Below are 23953 nucleotides of genomic sequence, written 5' to 3'. Positions count from 1 at the left end.
GTATAAAGTGCAGTAAAATGAGGTGTGCCCGTAACCACAAAGTTCAGGTGATGCTTTTATCAACACACACACACACACGATGGTTATAGTTGGTGGAGACAGAAGACTGGGTTCTGACCCAACTCCAGTGTTCACAGGTGGGCTGCTGAGCATGCCCCTCTGTCTGTCCAAGAGTCAGCTGTCATCCACAAGATAAATGGGTTGAAGGTAGAGTTCTGAAGTCGATGCGCACACGTCAGAAACTGTATTTCTATCCTGCTCCCCTCGACAGCCAAACAGTACATTCTGTTTCTGAACCCTGTACAGAACTGCAGTGAGCGAGGGGAGGAAGCCAACCATCAGGACACCATTGGTGGCTGATTTGCTGTTGGTGACCTGGAGTAAAGGTGGGGAGGGTGTCGTCGTGGGAAAGGAGGTGGGCATTCTTTGTCTCTTCAAGGATCCTGGGAGTGAACACTCAACCCAGCTTGGTGCTTTTGCTAGAGAAACGTTCTTTAGCTGGTTGAAACCCTGGATCTGTTGTATTTCCCCTTCAATTAGTGCATACAGGCTAACGCAGAAATTGAGAGTATGAAGGGGATGAAAATGACCTATCTCATCACCTAGTGAGAGCTACTACTAACATTGTAGATTTTCCAGGAATAGATCATAGTTTTATATCCTTTTCTAAATCATGCAGTGTATTTTCCTATTGCCATTTTTTCATGATTTTTTAATGGCTGCATATTTTTCCATCAAGAGCACATGATGTGCTTTTTAGAGCCTTTCCAACTCTCCATTAAAGAAAATGAATATTCTTGTAGTGTATCTTCTGCTGAATCTTTTCTCCATGCTAGATTGCTAGGATATTACCAGTACAGAAGTTACAAGCTTTGTAAAGGCTCTATTACCCAATATTTTCTGGAAAGGTTTCATTGAATGCCCCTCACTAAATCCTTATTGATATCATTATATTTAAATAACGAAGATTATTAAGTTGTTAGGTTAAATACAGAGCTAAACTCTTTTCCTTTCTTGAATTACTGGTCAGGTTGAATATCTTTCAAGTGGTTACTGGACATCCATACATTTTTTTTCAAGTTGTTTGTTTATATTACATGCCCACTGTTCTTGTTTTCTTATTGACTTGTAAGAGTTACTTATTTAGAGGCTTTTTCTTTTTTTCCCCTTTTGGAAGTGACATCAATGATTAATTTATCTGATTAAATTCTTTAAACAAGCTAGATGAAATGGAAGTTTCAGTATCTGTATAGTTTTATTAATGTCTTTTCACTCTGTTCCTCTTTCATAATGATAAAAAGAGCAAATCACTTCACAGCAAAATGTAACCATACAGAATTCAAAAATGGACATGGAAGCTCCTGGAACCAGTCATTTATCACAAAATGAACAAAGTCAATTTTTGAATGTACAATCACTTTTCTTCATACTTAACTCGAAATGAGTAAACAGAATTTTATTCGAACTTTACAAATATCCTTTACATTTATTTAGCCTGAGATTAAGCGTGAGAAAATCTGACCTGCAGTTAGATATCACTGCCCAAACAGTTAGCATCTGAAAATAAAGCTGCAAATGGACATGCATTTACCAAACACAAATAAATCATCCTGATGGACTCTGACAATGAATACTGACCCAAACCGAACTTCAATGTGGTTCTACATGATCTTCGGAGCCCAAAAGTGTCTATTACTAAATAATGATTAAAAAAAAAAAAGTCTGCAAATGACAAATTATGAAGGTGTGTCCCAATGCAGAATTTTACTTCAACATTTCTACAGCTGCTGCTTTAGTAGTACTACTAAAAAATCGACTCCCCAATCCTTAGTATTCAATATGTACTTGAAAACATGTAGCAGCATGGTACGATTCATTTTTATAAATATTAGTACCTGTAATAAAATATAAAAAGAGAGTCTCCCTTTTTCAAATATCAAGTCTCTGAATGCTTCATTCATCCTTTGGTTTCAAACCCATACAATGCAGGCATATTACATTGTAGATTTAGCTTTGAGAAAGAATACTGTGCATCTGTTGGGGAGGGAGGGGTGCTAGGGAATACCAAAGCACTACAGTATAGAAAGGAAACATTGAAGCAAAAATACTTTCTGAATATATACTGTACATCATGTAAACAAACATTCATAATAAGAATCAACACAGGCCAAAATATTGTTTTCTGGGAATTCAGAATCTTCTTCCTTTTGAATCACACACACACTGAAGATGATTTTTGTTAAGAAAAATGGTGCCTGTTCCTATATTTGCTTATGTGCTTAAATATCTTGGAAACAATTATTACATTCATTTGCTAACGGTTTGTCCTCTTAGTTGGCTGGCTGTTGCAAACAAGGAATACAGAACTATTATTTCAGTACCTGTTTTCCATTTAATACTAGCTAAGTAATATATATAATTAATTCATCTTTATCAGTCCCTATTAGTAATATAAATAGATTAAGTGAAGCAGTGAATTTCAAAATTTGTGCAGGGGAAACTAGTTGATAATTTGTTTCCAATAAGGCTAGTAGCAAAATAATTACTACAAAGTCAGTCCAAGCTAGTAGTAAACCCCTGATTTAGCAAGCTGAATCCATGTAGGTCATTTTAATTCCTGTTATATTACTGTGCAAATCTAGAATTTCCTATGTAAAAGAGAGTGCTGGTAGCATCAAAATCCTGTAATAACAGAATGAAATACTGATTAGGTTTTGAAATGCAGAGCTACTATATGAAGAAATCTGAATGTCTTAACGACAGTATCACAGCAATGGCCTCAGGATTCCCTTAAGGAATCCGAAACTAAGAAAGACAATTCATTAGTCAGTAATGTTCTGAGGCAGAAGCCTAAATTTGAAGCAAGGAATGGACATAAAACCAAAAATGCGTTTTCTACTATGACCATATGCAAGTATTTCAAGCTTTATGTCAACATTTTGTACCAGCAGCAGCCCCCTCTAGAAGGAAACAGCTTGGTCACGACTATCCATCCCTCTTCAAAGCTTCCAGTCTTTGAAGGAGTGCGTTTCCAAATGCTTCCCGGTAGGCAGGGCTGAGTGTATCCAGCAACGAGTAGACAGTTTCATGATAGGGAGTGTGTAAGTGATCATCCACTTGGTCAAAAGCATAACCTACCACCTACAAGAGAAATGCAACAGTGGATCAAATAACTAGATTTAACTTGGTACAGAAAACAAAAATGTGTTTACTGGGGCCATTCTTCAATGACTCAATTTCTCAATCAATAGAATATGCATATTTCTTTTTAAGATTTATTTATTTATTTGATAGAGAGAAAGAGAGAGAGATATCACAAGCAGAGGGAGTGGCAGAGGGAGAGGCATGCCCCTATCTGAGCAGGAAGCCTGATGTGGGGCTTATGACCTGAGCCAAAGGCAGATGCTCAACCCACTGAGCCATCCAGGCACCCTAAGTGTATTTCTAAGCAGTCTGAAACTTAAAGGAACATCATAAACAAAATGCCCTCTTTATCATCTTTTTCTCAAAATGTAAAAGGTTTAATTTACCTACTCCTGAACCTAAAAAGGGATGTCAGAAGAAATGTCAGAAGGAATGTAAAAGCCTACACAGAACAGGTATTTCATTTTCATAGACTGAAACGTGCTTCTATTTATTCCCACACCTACTGAGGACCAACCATACAAAGGCACCAGAACAGATACTATATTATCAGTCCATATTTTTATTATTTATTTAAACTCTTTTATAGAGTCCTAAAAACTGCTTATAGTTTCAATCCTGCTTTACAATTAGTTACATTACTAATTCAACATTACTAACACATTACTTATCTGACAGGGAAACAAATGCTCAACTCTGTGAGATCAAAGGGAATGCTATTCTGTGTGTGTGTTTTCTCTAAACACCGTGAAAGCTTTTGTCCCCAACAAGATCTATCTTGGTTCACCAGCAGTGTTGGGCAAAATCAACTTAGCTTTTGTTGACTAAAGCTGGTGAATTCCCTATATAAACTAATTTTTTAAGACATCTATCCAAGAAGACTCACCTTTAAGTTACAAGTGGCTTTGTTGTTGTTTTAAATGAAAGCAGAGGCAGATGTGTCAGGATGATGAATCACAGCTCTCTGCAACCATGCTGTGTTGTAGCACTTTCTACACCACACTACCACTGTTTGCCCCTCCTTTCCCTGCTAGCCTACAGTCTATTTCTAATTCCCAACACAGGATAGTTGCTCAGTAAAAGCTAACTGAGTAAGACTGCAAAGACAAATATTGGAATATCTACGTGCCAGGTTTCTAAGGGCTCTAGACCTTTCTGCAAACTATTCATATAAGCATCCTTCAAATCCTTTTTAGCTTTTTTTCCTGATCTCTAAGCTATAGATAAAGAAGCAGGGTGCAGACAGGTTGAATGACTCACCCAAGATCCCTCAAATTCACATGTTCGGCTTCTGACTCTGATCAGAATGCTTCCTACCTTCCATAGTCACCTCAGAACTAATCAGTGTAAGACTGAATTAATATACACAGGATGATTGATCTCTACTTTGGATTTGCCTATTTCTATTTAAGATGCATCCACTTCTAAGACTACCTGCTTGTAGCACAATGTCAGGGATTTAGGAAGGAGAGCACAAAGACTGGTTAATCTAGGTACTACTCCCAAAGCAAAGGAGCTACCGGTGCAGCAGTTATGAGGAACTGGAAGTAGTGAAGATGCCAGATTGGCAATTTATTTCAGTGGAGGTGACTGCCAGTCAATGGATACATAGAACACATAGTTTGAGCAAACTGAATCTAGCGAAATAAAAAGATATTTGTGTGTTTAACATTGTCTGACATTCTTACCTACTCAGGCCTTGCCCTGTACCTTAGGATACTCTGCAACTTTGCAGGGCTACTCTTAGGTATACAAACAAAAGTCAGAGATCTTTTGGCCAAGGTTGACAATTATTAAAGTCAAACTAAATTTTGGAATTTCTAATATCTATTCCTTTGTTCAGGTCAGAAATTTTCCTAACAGCGAGTTTTGGGTTGTTTATTTATTTATTATTTTTGAAGGACTTTATTCTCAAGCAATCACTATACCCAATGTGGGGCTCCAACCTACAACCAGGAGATCAAGGTGCCCCAGTGAGTTTTGTTGTTTTAATGGTAAGTTGCTCTTGGCCAGGGATTTCTACTCTCCTAAATTCAAGATTCTGTTTCAAAGGTTGCAGAGGGGTCAATCTAGAAAAGCTCACACACAAGAAAAGACACTCTTGCAAATCTGGAGGCAGGATATTCTGCTGTGACTTAATTCTGACCTAACAGCTGGAGGACAGAGCAATCAGGTATGTTGTTTTAGTAGAAGAGACATTTTATAAGAGGTGGGAAAAGATCCTCTCAACACGATGATTGCAAAGCTCACCTAAGCACAGAATGCCTACTTTTGGTGAATATATTTAGCTATAGGCAAGAAATAAATTAATTTGGGGGGTTATGTTCAAAACAAAGTAACACTGTAAATCAAATGTTTTTCTTTTTCAAAAAACCCAAAGACTTTAGAATTAATAAGAATAACTAGAGAAAAAGAGCTTTTCTTACAAAGATCTTGGACCTGAGGCACTTGGGTGGTGTAGTTGGTTGAGTGCCTCCTTCTTGGTTTTGGCTCAGGTTGTGATCTCAGAGTTGTGAGATGGAGCTCCCCTTCCGGGTTCCAGGCTCAGCAGGGAGCCTCCTTGAGATGCTCTCTCTCTCCCTCTCCCCCCAAACCCCTGCTCTCTTTAAAAATAAATAAATAAATCTTAAAAAACTTTTTTGGATGTTGTGTTCTCAGTTAACAATCTTCTTGCCCCCCAGCCCCTGCCCCCTAAAGTGGTAAAAATAACAATAAGAAGGTTTTTTTTTTTTTCTATAAAGAAAAGCGACTTACCCTTAGCCCTGCTTCAGTGAGCTCGAGGCAGTATCTGTTCCTCTCTCTTGTTTCCACATTGATATAGGCAACATCATCAGCACAGCGCAGGTTTTTGGAGACAAACATGTTATTAACAGCAAAGAGAACGTCATTTACAACTGCTTCAGCTTCTAGCTTCATGTCTTTCATATCAGCTTCTTCAAAACCATTAAGCTCCGCATCTTCTTCAAACCCTGACATGCTACTCAGCTCCATGGGATTACAGTCTGTTTCCATTCTGCAAAGGAGTAGATATAAAACATGTTTACAGAGAGACATTCCAAATACTGTTGTTTGACTAAGAGGAGCTATGCCTTAATAGAAAACATTAACTAGCTAACAACTTTTAAGGAAAATACTGTCTAAAACTATTTCCAGGGGGATCCCTGGGTGGCTCAGCAGTTTGGCGCCTGCCTTTGGCCCAGGGCGTGATCCTGGAGTCCTGGGATCGGGTCCCGCGCCGGGCTCCCGGCATGGAGCCTGCTTATCCCTCTGCCTGTGTCTCTGCCTCTCTCTCTCTCTGTCTATCATAAATTAAAAAACAAAAAAACCCCAAAACCATTTCCAGGTTGTTTTTCACAGACATGTATAGATTTTCAAAAAAAGAGGTTTTCTACTCTTCCCCTAAAGGTTAATTCCCATAGTGATATAATTCAGAATATTAGCTTTCAGTTTTTTTTCAGTAAAAATCCTGGTACATAACTCTTTTTAATGTGTATTTTTCTAGGATAGATATTTAAAATAGGAATTGCTGAGTCAAAGTGTATGCTCATTTTAACTTTCAACAGATACTGCTGATTCACCTTCACAAAAAGGGCTGTACTGATTTATCCTCCACAAATAGAATATGAGAGACTATATTCTTTTTCATTATCCTCTTTACAATCTTTGTCAATCTGAGAGGCAAAGAATGATGCCTCATTGTCTGAATATGTATTTCTTTGATTAAACATCTTTTTGATATTTATAGAATATTCTTAGTTCCAAGATCATACAGCTGTAAAAAGCAGAAATGGAAATGAACTCAGATTGTTAAATCAGAATTGAAATCTTCACCTACTATAGTGCATGACTTCTCAATGGCTCTTTTTAGGACTTCTGGATTTGAGGTTTTGCATACAAGGGTCTTTTCCACCCCATGATTACTTTTTTTTTTTTTTCCCCATGATTACATTTTAAAAACCTCTTAGGTTGTCTTCTGAGTTCCCATTCTCTACATGGATGGTTAACTTTCTGATCCATCTAGAATTTATTTTGTATAGCTTTGTTTTTGAAATGGATGGCTTACTGTCCAAACACCATTTATTAAATGACTCATGTTTTCACCACTTCTTTGAACTGATCCGAATACTATAATTGGAAAAATATCATTTCTCAGGCTAACTCAATCCAACGTTACTGCCAGGTTGCTATGGAGTTCTAGCTTCTCTTCTGTGATGTGGTAGCAGTGAGTATTGTTAAAATTCAAAATGTATGAATGAGAAAAGTTAATGAATGTCAAAATGCACTGGAATGCAGGAATTTTCAGAAGAAAACATGCTTTCTTTTTAGCTGCAGGCTTTAAAAGTAAATTCAGATTTCATTTCTCTGAACTGGATTGCGCATTCATTGTCCTGAATGTAGTAGGACTCTTCAACTTGTTATGAGCAATTTTTTTAGTACCTTAAAAATTCCATCTCTTTTTCTATAGTACTGACTTGTGCCCTATTTGTAATTTTCAAAATCCTCTAAGTTAGTGGTTTTTACCATGGCCACTGACCCCACCTCAGAGAAACTGAATAAAAATCTCTGGGAGATTTTTCTGCATATTTTTCAGAGTTTATAGATTCTATTGTATGGCCACTGCTCTAAAATTATTCGCAAAAATCTTAAGGAGTTAAAGAGTTTCTGTAGCTGTACATCGTTTGCCATCATAAAAGGCAAACTAGTTGCTAAAGGCAGTTTATGACAAACTATGTCTAACCATTTAAAAAACTGCATAGCAAATGTACTAGTAATATATTCTTCCAATCCTGTTCCAACTAATGATGTTTATGGTTCCTTTACCTTGAGTCCTGTAGCACTCTACAGAATTAGTCCCTCATTCCTAGCAAGTTAATTTTATCAATTATTGCTGGGGCAATTTGTCAGATAACTGGAATCTAATATTGACTTATATATATGAAAGTGAAAACATTTGTTTTTCTTTTTCTTTTTTTTAAAAGATTTTATTTATTTATTCATAGACAGAGAGAGAAAGAGGCAGAGACGCAGGCAGAGGGAGAAGCAGGCTCCATGCAGGGAGCCCGATGTGGGACTCGATCCTGGGTCCCCAGGATCACACCCCAGGCTGCAGGCAGCGCCAAACCGCTGCGCCACCGGGGCTGCCCAACATTTGTTTTTCTAAAACTTTCTACCTTATCCTAAAAATAATCATTCTATATAATAATTGGTTTCATGTGTAAGAAGATAATCCATTTTATTGTTTTACAGAGTCAGTGTTGAAGATTTTGAAATGGAACTGTCCATTATTCTCTTACTATCATGAATACCATATATCTTTGTTTTGCTTAAGTGATCAAGTACCTCAATTATGGATGTCAGGAAATAATAATCACTACATTAAAAAGATGATGAGAAAGCTTGACAAGCTTTTAAAGCAAGAGTCTAATTCACTGCAATTAGGACCTTAATGATGGAGAAAGATGAAGAATCCAACATCAAAATGGAAGAAACCCTTACAGGTCCATGAAGTATGTCATCAAGTTGCTGCTGTGTAATAATTAGCACCAATGGGCATAAAAGAGAGACAACTTTCCTAACTGCAAAGTTTTAGAAGATTTTTTCTAAAATGTCTTGGGGCACCCTAGATGGCACAGTTAGTTGAGCGTCTGACTCTAGATTTTATGATCTCAGGGTCATAAATTTGAGCACTGTGTCAGGCTCTATGCTGGGCATGGGAGCTGCTTGGGATTCTCTCTCTCCTCCTCCCTCTTTACCCCCTCCTGCCCGCTGCCATGCTCACTCGCTTGCGCTCTCTCTCTCAAATAAATGACTTTACATGATGCATATAAAAGACACATTCAGAACTTCAGGTAATGATACATACACATGAAAATGATACGTTTTAGTACTGTAGCATTATGTAAGCTAATATTTTACACTAGTATTATTTCAAGATACTATAATTTATCTTTTATGCATTGTAACAGGATCCTGATTATTACCAATATCCTCTTCCATTCCTAATAGCACCCTGATTTTCTTAGGGGAATCATAACACCTTCTTGCCTTACTGAGTAAAGCAACCAGGCAACATGAGGGAGATTGACTCCAATCCTGGCTAGAGACTATGCTGATAATCACCACATGAATTCCTCCCAGTCGCTCCAATCCAGATCAGCTTCAGTACACAGCCCCAGTTGTTCCTGGTAGCCATTCCAGATGGGGAAACTAGCCCAAGGATGCAGCTAACGGTGGGAAAGAAGAGAGCCAAGAGATTCACAGGGAAATGGAGCCACGGTCTTGACACCTGACCAATCTTCACATTTTTCAGTTACTGAATCCAACAAATTCCCATTCTTTTACTAGCAACTAAAAGCATCCTAATTGATTTAGAAGCCTACTCAAAATGAAAAGCAGTGATTGATCTAGCTCTTCAACAGCTTTATAAAAGTAAAGAGATTTTAAAAAATGGAACTCTGATTATATTTTTGTGCCGGTCATTCAGAAAATGCTTAATAAAAGCTCTGTAGAATGTGAATAATTAGCAGTATGTGTCTGTATTAGTTTCCTCTTGCTGCTGTAACAAATTACCACAAACCTGTGGCTTAAAACAATACAAGTTAATTTTCTTTTAATTCTAGAGGTGAGAAATCTAAAATCGAGGTAGCAGCAGGGATGTATTACTTCTGGAGCCTTCAGTGGAGAATGTTTCCTTGCCTTTTCTGCTTCTAGACGCTGACTGCATTTCTTGGCTCATGGTCCCCTCCTCTACCTTCAAAACACATCACTACATCCTCTGGATTGGTGGTAACACCTCCTTTTTCTGACTCTTGACACGGGCACCTCTTTTACAAGGAGTCTCGTGCTTACATTGGGATATGTCCCTGTTTGAGGTCCTAAAGTTAATCAATAGGCAAAGTTCCTTTTACCATATAAGGTAATGCATTCAGTTTCTGGGATTAAGATACAGACATCTTTGGGGGCCTCTTCTGTCTACCACAGTGTCTGTAGCCTATTAGCAGATAAGGAATACAAAGGTAGTTAAAGAGACTTCGTTTTCTGACCTTACTTTTAGGAAGCTGTAGTTTATTTTTAATAAACACATTGCAAGGCAGTGTAAAGTACTAGACAGTTTACAGTGCTCTCTTAAAAGAAGGCCCAGAGTACTTGCCAAGTTTAGTGCCTTCTTTGCAAAGATTCCTTGACAATAGTTTCATGCTTTGTATTCTGTAACTCCAGTACCATGATCACCACAAAATGTACTCGGGGTAGCGTTTCAATTAAAGGTAGCATCTCAAGGCTGACAAGGGGTTTATTAAGGATCCTGAATTAAGAGCTCTGTCCAGCTACTTGATTCTAGATGGTGACTGGCCTATCCAATTAGATCCTCTCTTGAGGAGACTGAACACAGAGCCATGAAGGTCCCACCAAACATGAAGGCAGTTGGTGGTGATGGTGCTAGAACTACGGCAGTCAGGGTGGCTTGATCAATGGGACACTAAAGAAGTGGCATCTACATTTCTGATTATGCATCTCATTAACTAAAAATACTTTAAACAGATACCTTGTTATATGTATATGTATTTACATACACATTCTACTATAATTAAAATATTAAAAACATGTAAATACGAATTTAAACAGAAGCTAAAATATGAACTATAAACTTATTTTCTCTTACTTCTCAACGGATTATCTCATGTACTTGAGTGTGGAGGCCAGCATCACAGAGGAGGAGATGGGTGTCCATTTCAGGGAAGAGAAATTACTAGAATTACTACTCACACATTAGAGCTGCTGTCTGGTTACTGGAATGACTTTCTCATCAGTAGGAATCTGGTAAAAATCCTTGATTTCTCTCTTTCTGCAGGCAAAACAATTTATCATTGTACAAGAAATTCTAGACCAACACAACTTTGTGCAATGAAAGAAACATTCTTTATCAGTGCTGTCAAAGACAGTAGCTACAGCTACTGGTTAAAGTGACTAAGGAACTCAATCTCAAATTTCAGTTAATTTTCATTCATATAAGTTTAAATAGGTAATGGCTCTTGTATCAGAGTGGGTATAGACTTTTGGGAATACTTTTGGATACACGGTAACCAACTCCATTTACGTTACAGTTGGAAAAAAAATCAGTAGATATAAAGGAACTAAATTAAACTTATTTTATATATGAGTAGCAAGATTTGGAAATACATGTTAAAAAAAATTCTGAATCTCAGTACTCTATGGAGAGGAATTAACCATCTTGTTTCAAATGGCAAAAGGTAATGAAGTACTTATGTTTTGTGATCTTGTCAATTTAGACTCTAAGTTTATTATCATATATTGTAATTATTAAATATAATCCACCATACATCTTCATATACAGCATTTCTCTAAGCATCAGAATACTAATTAAAGGGGTCTACTGGTTTGTGATCTTGTCAATTTAGACTCTAAGTTTATTATCATATATTGTAATTATTAAATATAATCCACCGTACATCTACATATCCAGCATTTCTCTAAGCATCAGAATACTAATTAAAGGGGTCTACTGGTGGGGCGCCTGGGTGGCTCAGTTGGTTGGACGTCCAACTCTTAATTTCAGCTCAAGTCATTATCTTGGGAGCCTGAGACTGAGTCCTGAGTTGGGTTCTGCACCCAGTGGGGAGTCTGCTTGAGATGCTCTCTTTCTATCCCCGACCCTTGGTGGCACTCTGTCTAATATAAATGAATCTTAAAAAAAAAAAAAAAGGTGTCTATTGGTATTATAGCTTAATTTGGGAAGTAAGACAAGCTCATTAAATATGTACATAAATATTAACGCTACACACATGCATCATAATCATAACCTAAGAAGTGTACTTAATTGTGAGTGACAGGTAGGTAGAGAAAGCAATGGTATGTTTGGTCTTATTACAAACTTACCACTAAAGTTGTATGAGCCTGGGCTGGCCACGTAACCTCACTGGACTCATGATTTTCTCAGCTATGAAATAAGGGGAACAGACAAGAAACTCTTTACTGTTCTTGAGAGCTCTGATATTCTGTGATCTATGACATAATTGTTAGTTATGATGGGGCTTGACTTTGACTCATGGAAGAGGTCAGTCAAAACTGGTCTTGAATGAGCACAGGTGAAATTATGGATGAAGCAGAAAGGACTTGAGAGTTGTAAAGAATTCTTCACAGGGAACAAAGCATAAGCAATAACCTGCATGGGGTGTGGCAGGAATTCTAAGGAGACTAGCCTAACTAGTCCAATGCAAGGACAATGTTAGGAGAGTAATTGAGGGGTGCCTGGGTAGCTCAGTGGTTGAGTGCCTGCTTTCAACTCAGGTTGCGATTGGGATTGGGTCCCTTATCAGGCTCCCTGTGGGGAGCCTGCTTCTCCCTCTGCTTCTGTCTCTGTGTCTCTCATGAATTAATACTTTTTTTTTTTAAAGGAGAGTAATAGCCCAATTTGAAGTGTGCTGATATCCAGAGAGGAGAATTTGATTTTGGTATAATAGCCTCCTTTAAACTCTTTGAGAATGGTAACAGCAACAGTCTACATTTCAAGTGGGTTTCTTTCAGGCAGCATGTGGTTTGGTCCTGCTTTTATATGAAATCTGGCAATTTCTACCTTTTAATTGTAGTGTTTAGGCCTTTTATATTTAACATGACTGCTATAATTACTGATGTGGTTACTATCTATTTTGCTATTATCTATTTGTACCATCTGTATTCTCTTCGCTTTTCCTTATTTTTCTGTCTACTTTTGGACTGACCACTTTTTAGGACTCTATTTTACATCCTTTGGTGGCTTATGAACTCTGTTCTTAGTGGTTAGTTTACACGATACATCTGTAATTACACTATACATCTGTAATTATCACAGTCTACCTTTAACCTTGAAGTGATATGCTACTTCATGTAGAGCATAAGAACTTTACAAGAGTATACTATATTGCCTTTTTAATATTTTTGTCATATTTTACTTCTACGTGCTACAAACTTCGTAATACATACTTTTGTTATAAACAGTATAATTTTTCAGCAATTTAGATAAGAAAGAAGTATTTTATATTCAACCACATAATTACTATTTCTGGTGCTCTGTGTTCCTTTGTGTTTACTTATACTCACATCTATGATCTGTATCACATCCTCTGCCTGATGGATTTCTTATAACATTTCCTGAGTGCAGACCTGCTGTTAATGAATTCTTTCAGCTTTATTTATGAGAGAGAGAATGCACGTGCACATGAGGGGGTAGATGGAGAGGGAGAAGCAGGCTCCTTCCTGAGCAGGGAGCCTGATGCGAGACCTGTGTCAAAGGCGGATGCTTAACAACTGAGCCACTCAGGTGTCTCTTTCGGCTTCTGTATATCTAAACAAGTCTTCTTTTCACCTTCAGTTTTGAAAGATATTTTTGCTGGGTATAGAATCCTGGGTTGACAGTCTCCCCACTCTAAGATTTTAAAGCTCTCTCTCTACTATTATTTTGCTTACATTATTTCCTGTGAAAAATCTAATGTCATTACTGTCTTTGTTCCTCTGGGTGTATTTTTCCTGATTTCTTTTGCTTGGGGCTTTTCAAACATTAATTTGTCCCTCCTCTTTTTGGGGACTCCAATTTCATGAATATTAGGTTTAAGTGAAGTTGTCCTACTCTTCTTTTTTCATGTTCTTAGTTTCTTCTCTCTTTGTTTCACTTTGAATAGCTTCTATTGCTGTCTTTGAATTCACTAATCTTTTCTTCTGCAGCGTCTTATCTCTACTTGTCTTTTTAAAAAACCTTTTCCACGTCTCTACTTAATTTGCTCAGTTTTTCCCTCTAGCTTTTTAAACATACGGGTTTTTAATGTCCTTGTCTACTAATTTCATAGTTATTTATGGGTAAATTTCAAATTACAGATTTTTCTTACTATGGGTTGTATACTGCTGCTTTGTATGTATGGTAATTTTTAATTGGATGCCAAACAATGTGTATTTTACCTTATACAGTCCTATTTTAATATGCCTATAAATATTATTGAGCATTCTTTTGGGATATAGTTATTGGAAATAGCTTGATCCTTTTGGTTTATTTATTTTTTAAAGATTTTATTTATTTATTTATTTATTTATTTATTTATTTATTTATTTATTTATTCATTCATTCATTCATTCATTCATGAGAGACACACAGAGAGAGGCAGAGACATATGCAGAGGGAAAAATAGGCTCACTGTGGGAAGCCTGATACAGGACTTGATCCCAGGACCCCAGGATCAGGACCCGAGCTGAAGGGAAATGGTCAACCACTGGGCCACCCAGGCACCCCACCTGATCCTTTTGAGTTTTGCTTTTAGACTTTTTAAGGCAGTATCAAACCTACATTTAGTTTCTGGTTAATTCTGACCCACTATGGAGTCAATAACCTTTCTGAAAATTCTGATATCCTATGGATTATGAGGATTTTCCATTTTTGGTGATAGGAACAGGAACATCCCTGGTCCTGTACTTTTTTTGGGTAGTTTCTTCACACCTATGTGTTGATCAGTATTTATTCAGCTGCAGGCTGGAGGGGGATCCTCTGTACATTTCCACAGCTCTTGCTTTCTGTGAAGCTCTCTAATTTCTAGTACTCTGTCCTGGTTGACTTGGCCTTTCTGAACTTGAAGCTCCATATCCTTAATTCAGGGAGACTACTGGGTTCTACCTGGGTTTCTTTTCCCAGTGTCATGCCTAGAAATTCTCTCCAGGCAATAAACTGGGGCAATGGGCTCACCTCATTTGTATATCACAGCATTAGACAATGAAGGACACTGATCCTTCAATGTCCCAGTGATCAGCGTCCTTCATTGTCTAATCCCCAACATCTTAAAAGCCTTTTCTCCCCAGATGTTTTTGCCCACTTTCTTATTGTTTCAGGTGGAAAGGTAATCTGGGCCCTGTCCCTCTGTCTTTGCCAGGAATGCACAACCGAGTGCATTCCAGTTTTGAACAAACCTTGTGATCTTATTTCATAAATTTTTCTTTCAGTAATTTTGGTCTCTCTCATATTACCTTTTTTTTTTTTTTTTAAGATTTTATTTGTAAGTAATCTCTACACCCAACATGGGGCTCAAATTCACAATCCTGAGATCAAGAGTCACACATTCCACTGGCCAAGCCAGCCAGGGTGCCCCTCTCCCATATTACTTTGGAAAAACTTTACCACCTTGCCAATTCCTTCATTAATGGGTTAAATACATTTCTTAAAAAGTTGAGTATAGTCAACACACAAAATTTAATTAGTTTCAGGTGTACAAATTAGTGATTTGACAAGTTCATACACTAGGCTGTTTTTACCACAAGTGTAGCTACCATCTATCCTGTTACATCACTAAAACAATACCATTAACTGCATTCCTTAGGCTCTGCCTTTTATTCTCATGACTTATTCATTCCATAGAGTTAAATATATTTTTTACACATGCTTACTATGTTTGTATAAGACCTATGTTTCTAACTTAAAAAAAAAATTGTACTTTGACATTATAGGTGACCCTTGAACAACATGGGTTTGAACTGCATGGTTCCATTTATATGTAGATTTTTAAAAAAATTTTTTTTAATTTTTTAATTTTTATTTTTTTTTTAATTTTTTTTATTATTATTTATCTCTGATAGTCATACAGAGAGAGAGAGAGAGAGAGAGAGGCAGAGACACAGGCAGAGGGAGAAGCAGGCTCCTCATGGGGAGCCCAATGCGGGACTTGATCCTAGGACCCGGGGATCATGACCTGAGCCGAAGGCAGATCTTCAACCACTGAGCCACCTAGCTATCCCTATATGTAGATTTTTTTCAATACATACAGTATTGTACTGTAAATATATTTTCTCTTCCTTATGATTCTCTTAAAAAAAATATTTATCTTAGAGACAGCATGGACAGGGGAAGGGAGGAGAGGCAGAGTCTTAAGTAGAGCCTGAGTGCAGAGCCCCACATAGCTCCCAATCCCATAACCCAGAGATCACACCCTGAGCTGAAACCAAGAGCAGGAGTCTTAACTGACTGTGACACCCTGGCACCCCTCCTCCTTATAATTTTCTGAATAATATCTTTTCTTTATTGTTAAGAATACAGTACATAATGCATATAATATACACAATATCTGTTAATTAGCTGTTTATATAAGTGGTAAGGCTTCTGGTCAACAGTAGGCTATTAGTTAAGAGTTTGGGGAATCAAAAGTTATACTTGGATTTTCAACTACACGGGAGTTGGTGACTGGAATGTCCAAAGCTCAGCTGTATTTTAGACTTTCAGTTCTTCAAAATTCAGCTCGACACATTTATTTCAGCATTCGGTATCTGATCTCAAGAAAGAGTTAATCACTACATCCTTCTTCCTTTGCATTAGTATTGCTGTAGATTTTCATACTTCTTTGGAAATCAGGGCCTGTGATGTCTACATCACCAGCACAGGGTCCCACCTAAGGCAGGTGTTCACTGAATATATGTTTTAAAGTTTATTTGTTTATAATCTATACACCCAACGTGGAGCTAGAACTCCACTACGAGATCAAGAGTCGCATGAACTCTACCGACTGAGCCAGCCAGGTGCTCCTTCACCAAATACTTTCTGAATGAATAAATCAAAGAAAAAATTCTAACTCACTGCTTCTCAAGCTGTGATACTTGGCCCTGTGACAATGGGCATACAACTGGATAAATAAGAATATACACTGTAGAGATTCTTCCCCAAATACACATCACTGTTATAGTAACAATATTATGAAGTGTGATGTAAAATTGCCTAGAACTTTTTAAAAACAAATAGATGTCTTAAGCTATGCCTTCTTCAGGTTATGCCTCTACACTCCTAGGATTTCCTTTGCTTCTGATAAAAAATTTGAGTGAGAAGTAAAAGGAGTACTGCACTTACCTAAGAAATTAACTCAGAAAGCTTAAAATTCTAGGCATTGGGCCTGGGGGTATGAGGTTAATGAGCAGAGGTGGAAGCTAGTAGAAGCGCAGCAGATTCATACTGAGTTAGACTAAGTCTTTATACTTCTTCCCACTTCAGTTAGGGTATTGTTTTTTTGTAAAAAGTTAAGGAAATTCAATAGCTCTTATTCCATCTGTTGGTATGATTTAGGGGCTGTGGTAAGTGTTTTTGGAAGATTCATGAAACTGGTTATCAAGATATTGATTACTAAGTCCTTTATTCCTTCCCTATTTTTTATCTTCTAATTTTTTTTTTCTATGGCAAAAAGAAAATGTATTGTTTGCAGCAAAACAAAAGTCTTTTGAAAATGTGATATATTAGAAAGTACAAGGGATAGAAGCAGAAACGTTCTTCTAAAAGAAGCCAAGCTATTGAGATAGTTAAAATAACTGGTAGCTTCAGTTCCAAGTGGAATGAGAGGTTTGAATTTATCTGCATTTCAAACAAGAGTTTTGAAAGTAAAGATGAATCAAGTTGATTAATTATAATTAGCAACTTTTAGAAATTATCCAAAGCTAAAGCTAGTTTAATCTTTATTTGCTGTTAACACGTAACATTTAATGTTTTCAATAGCTCTACAAAGTATGAGTTTTGAAATTAAAAAAGTTATTTTTTTAAAAAGACTTTATTTATTTGAGAGAGAGAGAAGAGAGGGAGAGCATGAGCTGGGGTGGGGAGAGGCAGAGGCAGAGGGAGAAGCAGGCTCCCTGCCGAGCAGGGAGTCTGACTCAGGGTTCCATCCCAAGACCTTGAGATTATTACCTGAGCCAAGGGCAGATGCTTAACCAACTGAGTCACCCAGCTGCCCCCCAAATTTTAAAATTTAAAATCAGATTCATCATATATTACAGTATTTGTAATTCAAATAAAATTGCATACTTTATCCATTTATACACTGATGCATAAAATTATTCTGCACCCTACTTGCAATGACAGAGACACATATAGATGACTAACAACAAATCAATTATAGGGGGAGCTAACAGTGAGGAAATATACAGATAGTGTTAATTTGACAAGCCTTGTAAACTGTAAATAAGCAGCAACACCACATCCCTGTAAACACCCTTTCCTTCAAAACCAGAAACTAAATGAGATTCTAAGAAAAGACTCAAAATTTGAAGGCTTAAAAAAACGTCCAGGCATTACTTTTTTTGTTTCCAAGTAATCCTCTAGGTTACACAGAGGATTGGGTACTATATTTAATATAAAGTACATTACAAGCAAAATAAGACAAATCAATATCTGAAGAATACAAAATAGAAAACCTCTTTGCTTTCCATTTTGATTCTAAATTGGCTCCCTACCAGGTTCTGAGTAATATTCCGTTGCCAGTACCTTCAAAAAACTGGAATACCTTACGGGTGCTATTAGTTATTCTGGTCAGATGACTGTGTCATCTGGTAGAAAGTTTCCAAAATGATTCCTTATAACATCATACATCAATTATTTAGGAACCAGCTCTAACTTCATCTGTGGGTATAATTTTTGTGCTATGTTAGTGTTCTGGAGGATTGATAAACTGGTTATCAAGGAATTTATCACTAAGTTCTTTATTCTCTACTTAATTTAATAGACTTTGTTGTGTTTCATCACAGATTTACAGCATCAAAGAGCTGAAAAAAGATTGTAGATTTGTCCTTAATGACAACAGTCATATATATATATATAGCATGACAAAACAATAGAAGCAGAGTGGCTCAGTGGTTAAGTGTCTGCCTTTGGCTCAGGTCATGAACTCAGGGTTCTGGGCTGAGTCACCATCCAGCTTCCTGCTCAGTGCGGAGTCTGCTTCTTCCTCTTTCTCTGCTTCCCCCTGCCCGTACTCTCTCTCAAATACATAAAATCTTAAAAAAAAATAATAGAGGCAGAATGATTTCAAGAGCAGTATACAGATTTCCAATTTTCACTTTGAGAATCTGACAAGTGACATCCCAACAGTCAGCAGAGGGCTAGAACACGGTATCTTAATCAGGATGACTTTTTATTTGTATCATATCTCATAGCCTGAAAAATCCTCTCAATATGAACAAGTGGCCAGTAGGCTGTAGTGGTTAAAGGGTCTTGAACACAGCAAGAATCTCTGCTCTAGGTATTCTGGGACTTGGGGCAGGATACTTGAATCTCTCTGGTCACACATTCCTCCTCTTTAAAATGAAGCTAACCATAGCATCACATAAAGGGATACCACAAGTACATATGGAAAGTGCTCAGCACGGTGCTAAGCTCAAAAAATAGTATGTTTATTATTATATACTGAAAAGATGGTTAAGGAAAAGCTGACCCTGAAACTCAAGCCATTTAACTTTGAGTTTGGTGCTTTTAACATCACGTGAAGTGCTGTGGCTGCTGCTGTCTTTTACAGCTCCCAGAATCATGAGATACGGGAGCCCTAAGGGAGCCCTAACATCATATTCCGGTTACGAGTGCAAGTCTTAAAAAGCCAAAAGTATGTCACGCATTTTTCTTTTGTTTCACACATTAACATGGATTTCTTTGAAGGATGTATACAGCTCTGCTATGTAGCTTCTAACCAGTCACTTCAAAGCCTTTTACGGAAGTCTTAAAAAGTTGACAATGTTTCTTCACCTTCCTCATTTAATTAACACTAGGTGTTAACATTTTGTGATAGTACTCTGTCTTTGATAAAACATAAAAATAGAACTATGAGTTAAAATGAGTATCATACTCTAATTGAGCTCCAGGTATAAAAATGCTAGGTCCCAAGCCTGAAAATGCACGTGGACTTTCTCCTAGAAAGCATAACACATACGAGGCAACATTCGAAGGGAGCATGCCTGTTATCATAATAAAATCTTCTGATTTTTATTTTCCTTTCCCGATGGTTGATATTTCAGGCATTTCGTGGACATCCTGTATGCAATTCTCTATTCCAAAGGAAATCACTTAACATTTGGCCTTGAAAGAAGTCGACTGTATCCATTTGTCAAAAGTCCAGTTGGAACCTTCCAAGGCCTATGCTAATTCCCCGCCCAGATGATTCCGCTTTTTCGTCGCTTTGTTTATATTCCTTTTATTGATAAATGTAATCATTATTCACAAACATGTCTTACTTATATCTTCAAAATATATCCAGAACCTAACCGCTTCCTACCTCCTCGACCACGACTACTCTAAGTCCAAGCTACTGCCTTCTGCTGCCTGGATTCCTACAATAATCTCTAACTGTTCTGGCTTTTTCTCCTTTGGTCCTCCCACCTCCACACCGCAGTTAGCATGATTCTGTAGAAACTCAGGCCAGATCATGTCACTCCTCTCCTCGAACCCATTCACCTACCCAAGTAAGAGCCCAAAGTCCTACAGGGCCTGTGCCCCCAAGCCCCCAGCTTCTCCTCCTCCTTACTTTACTCTCTGCTCCTGTTCCTTGAACTCATCAATCCTGCCCTTGCTGTTCCCCTGCCACGGAAGTCAACATGCCTTGCTCCCTGGCTTTCTCCAAGACTCTGCTAAAACATCACCTTATTAAATAAGAGAGGCCTTCTCTTACCCCTCTGTATACAAGTGGCAAATAACTTCCCTCTCCATTCGCTTTATATCACTTTACCTTTTTCAACAGCACGTACCAGCCCACGGCCTATGATATATTTAATTACTGTTGGTTTCCCTTCCCTTCAACAAGAGGTAAGCTCCATGAGGCCAGAAACTTAACTCTGCTCACTGCTGTATCCCCAGCACACCAGCAGGCAACAACACAAATGCTTACTGAATAAAGGAATAGCCCTTTCACCATAGAACATAAACTCCCTGAGTTCTTTTCTACCTTTTCCATCTCTCCAACCGCGGAGACTTTCCTTTAACGGGCCCTTAACGAATATTTCTGAATGAGCGAAGAGCACGGGAACTGAGGTTACCGACAATGCTTCGGACAAGTCTACAAAGAACGGGGGCGGGGGGGGGGGCGGGGAGGACACAACAATCCAAGCGACTACATACACACACGCGAGAGCGAGCACACTGGCTCTCAAAAGAGTGTGGCTGTGGAAAGGGGACCCGGAGCCTTCCTGGGTCAACATTTCCGGGCGGTCTTGGTGCGAGTTACCAACCTGCCAATAACCCGCCGTCTTCACTGTGTATCCCTGGATGCAACCGTCTGTGCTCGGGGCTCGGTTTGGGTTCGTCCCCTACCGCAGCTCGGCAAGTCTCGGGGCGCCGAAGCCCGGCTCGCAGGCCTCTCAGGGCTGGCGGAGCTAGCGGGCGGCTCGGCCTCCGCCGGAGATGCCCCCCCCCCCCCCGCCCCAAAAGGCAGAACTAGGATCGCGCTGCTTCCCGGAGCGGCACGAGCGCTTGGCTCAGGTTTCCGCGGGGTCCGGAGCCTCTGGCGTTGAGCACAGAAAGCAGTTCTGCCCGCAGATGCCTCCAAGACTCAAGTTTCCCGGAGCCGGGGTGGGGGGCGGGGGCAGCACGCCCCGCACGAAGAAAGCGCTCTGCAAACCGCCAAGCCGCTGGGCAAACCGGAGCTTCGGAAACAATACCTCGGAGAGGCGGGGAGGGGGCCAACAACTTGCCGACCATGGGCGCCGGCCGCTGCCGGGGGACGGGGTGGAGGGTGGAGGGTGGAGGGGGGCGCGGTGGCGGGAAGGGCCAGGCGCTGCTGCAGCCCCCCCCCCCCCGCGGCCCGCGCGCTCCGAGAGCCCGTTTCCGGGGTCGGGGTCCCAGGTGACCGCACGACCCAGGCCAGCCGCGCCCCCGACCCCTGTCGGCCAGTCCCGGTCGCAGCCCCCCCTCCCTCCGCCCCCCGGGCAGCCCCCGCCGGCTCACCTGCGCGCGCCCGGCGTCCTCCGCTTCCCCCCTCGGGAGGCGTCTGGAGCCGACCCGCGGCGCCGTCCCGCCTCCCGCGCTCGCCCCGCCCCCTCCGAGCCGGAACCGCGGGCTTCCGGGCTCTTCTCCCCGCCCCCTCGCCCCTAGTGTGGCGTCACTTCCGCCAGCGCCCGGCCGCGCGCCGCGAGCGTGGGCGTCGCGCACGCGCCGGGAGCGCCCCAGAGTCGGGAGCGCGCCCCGCGGATGACAACAAATTCGTCGCGCGGCGGCGGCGGTGGAGGAGTCCGCCTCGGTACCTGCCGCGGGCCGTGCCGCGTGCGCCCCTGCATCCTGCCTGCGTGACGACTGGGGCCCTCGCGGAGGCCTCCCCACGCCCCCACACCCCCCCGGGCCTGGGGCGTCGGGTCCCCGCCGGGCCTAGCGCGAGCCGCGCGGCGCGGGCCATGGGGTCGCCCTGAGGGACGCCCGGCGCCCAGCGGGCATGGAGGGGCCGTCCCGGGCTTAGGCCCCGCCGCCGGGACTCGAGCCGCCGCCGCCGCCGCCGCCGCCGCCGCGGCCTGGAGCCGGAGCCGGAGCCGGAGCCTGGGCCCCAGGGCCGGAGCCGCCGCCGCCGCCTGCAGCCCCCGCGGGCCCCGTTGCCGGCGCTCACCATGCCGTGGCCGTTCTCGGAGTCCATCAAGAAGAGGGCATGTCGCTACCTCCTGCAGAGATACCTGGGCCACTTCCTGCAGGAGAAGCTGAGCCTGGAGCAGCTCAGCCTGGACCTGTACCAGGGCACCGGCTCCCTCGCCCAAGTCCCCTTGGACAAATGGGTAAGAGCCGCCGGCGGCCGGCCGGGAGGGTCTCGCTCCCCCTCCTCGGGGATCGGCGGGCGGGTGTCACCCGTCACCCGCGCTGGGTGACGTCCACCCCCTCCCCCTCCCCCTCCCCCTCCGCCTCCCGCTCCCCGGGGATTGTTTGGATCCCAGCGTGGCAGGGCTCACGGAAATGTGTTCTAGTGTTTATAGTCTGTTTCTAGCAAGTTGCGCCCCCCCCCCCCCCATCACGTGTTTCGGAAACTTAACGGAGGGGATGGAGTCTACACTGCGGGGAGCGGTTGCGTCGGGGGTTGGGGGGGGCCCTGCGAGGAGGTGACCGGGCTGCCCCTTGGGTAGCGAGGGTCGCAGGGTTCCGCGGCGAACACATCCTGTTTCAGGACATGACAGTCCGGGAAGATTAAGGGTCGGGGAGGACGTTTGGGGATGTCAGGCTTCCTCGTCATCCCTTCACTTGGTTTGGGAGGGCCGCCTGTGCAGCGCCTGCCATCTGGGAGGAAGGAGGCGAAGGCCGCCGGCCGCTCTGCCTGTTTTGGCTTAATGATACCTACGCCGGCGAGGCCCACCTGTGAGTGCCTGTGTGTGGCCCTAGTAGGGCGCTTCGGTTTTGCTTATTGGCCTCACGTGACCGAGCGTGAAAGCAGGTGTTGCAGAAGCACTGACGCTGCGGCGTTTGAAAACCTGCTTTCTACTTGTCAGCGGGAGGCTGTGCGCGGACTCGGTGTGTCTTACAGGTGCTTCAGCCCGGACGGTTGTACCTGCATTTGTAGGTGCGACGCGGAGCGCTTCACTTAAACTGTATTCAGCCGGGAGTTGAACAAGAACCGACCGGCTTTTTTTTTTTTTAACATTTCTTTTTTTTTTTTTTTAATTTTTTAAGATTTTATTTATTCATGAGAGACACACAGAGAGGCAGAGACACAGGCAGAGGGAGAAGCAGGCTCCATGCGGGGAGCCCGATGTGGGACTCGATCCCGGGTCTCCAGGGCCACATCCTGGGCTGCAGGCAGCGCTAAACCGCTGGGCCACTCAGGGATCCCCCTGACCAGCTTTTCTCCTGCCCCCAACCCTTCATTTTTTTGCGCTGGAGTTTGCTGCTAGCGGTTTGGATTGGTTTGTGGCGTTTTAGAGGTTTACTATCCTAAATGCATTCGTACACAGGTTACGTTTAGGACGTTATAAACATAGTGACTTTCCCGGTAGTGATAGTTGAGCAAAACAAAAGGAAACCTCCCCGTGCACCATGGGGAGGTGCTGTGTGAAAAGCTAAACTATTTTCTTTTATATA

At 41.3% G+C, this 23953-nt stretch overlaps 2 protein-coding genes across 13 annotated transcripts in view; one reads left to right on the top strand and one right to left on the bottom strand.

Moving 5' to 3' along the window:
* Positions 1-1236: 1236 nt before the first annotated feature.
* On the bottom strand, positions 1237-22639 carry LOC112657715 (GSK3B interacting protein). 7 transcript variants are annotated; one of them, XM_025443814.3, is made up of 5 exons: positions 22500-22639; positions 12040-12100; positions 10909-10987; positions 5899-6157; positions 1237-3141 (listed from the first exon to the last, which is right to left on the bottom strand). In XM_025443814.3, the coding sequence occupies exons 4-5, from the start codon at positions 6154-6156 to the stop codon at positions 2986-2988; spliced, it is 414 nt and encodes a 137-aa protein (XP_025299599.1). In that variant the 5' UTR covers position 6157; positions 10909-10987; positions 12040-12100; positions 22500-22639; the 3' UTR covers positions 1237-2985. The 7 variants fall into 7 exon arrangements, with proteins under 7 accessions (XP_025299599.1, XP_048969406.1, XP_025299598.1 ...); XM_049113449.1 differs by lacking the exon at positions 22500-22639 and adding an exon at positions 21851-21959 and having other exon boundaries at positions 10805-10987; XM_025443813.3 differs by lacking the exon at positions 22500-22639 and adding an exon at positions 21851-21959.
* Positions 22057-23953, top strand: part of ATG2B (autophagy related 2B) — a 71571-nt gene continuing 69674 nt past the window's right edge. For 3 of the 6 annotated variants that reach the window (XM_025443810.3, XM_025443809.3, XM_025443805.3), the window contains exon 1: positions 22062-22662. In XM_025443810.3, the coding sequence (XP_025299595.1) occupies positions 22501-22662 (162 nt within the window). In that variant the 5' untranslated portion in view covers positions 22062-22500. Of the gene's footprint in view, positions 22663-23953 lie in introns of all 6 variants that reach the window. The other 3 variants (XM_025443806.3, XM_025443808.3, XM_025443811.3) reach the window with 2 other exon arrangements.

This window comes from Canis lupus, chromosome 8 (genome assembly GCF_003254725.2).
Source record: "Canis lupus dingo isolate Sandy chromosome 8, ASM325472v2, whole genome shotgun sequence".
Taxonomy (NCBI): Eukaryota; Metazoa; Chordata; class Mammalia; order Carnivora; family Canidae; genus Canis; species Canis lupus.
Note: the sequence above shows the minus strand (reverse complement) of the source record. Positions and strands in the feature narration are given on the sequence as shown.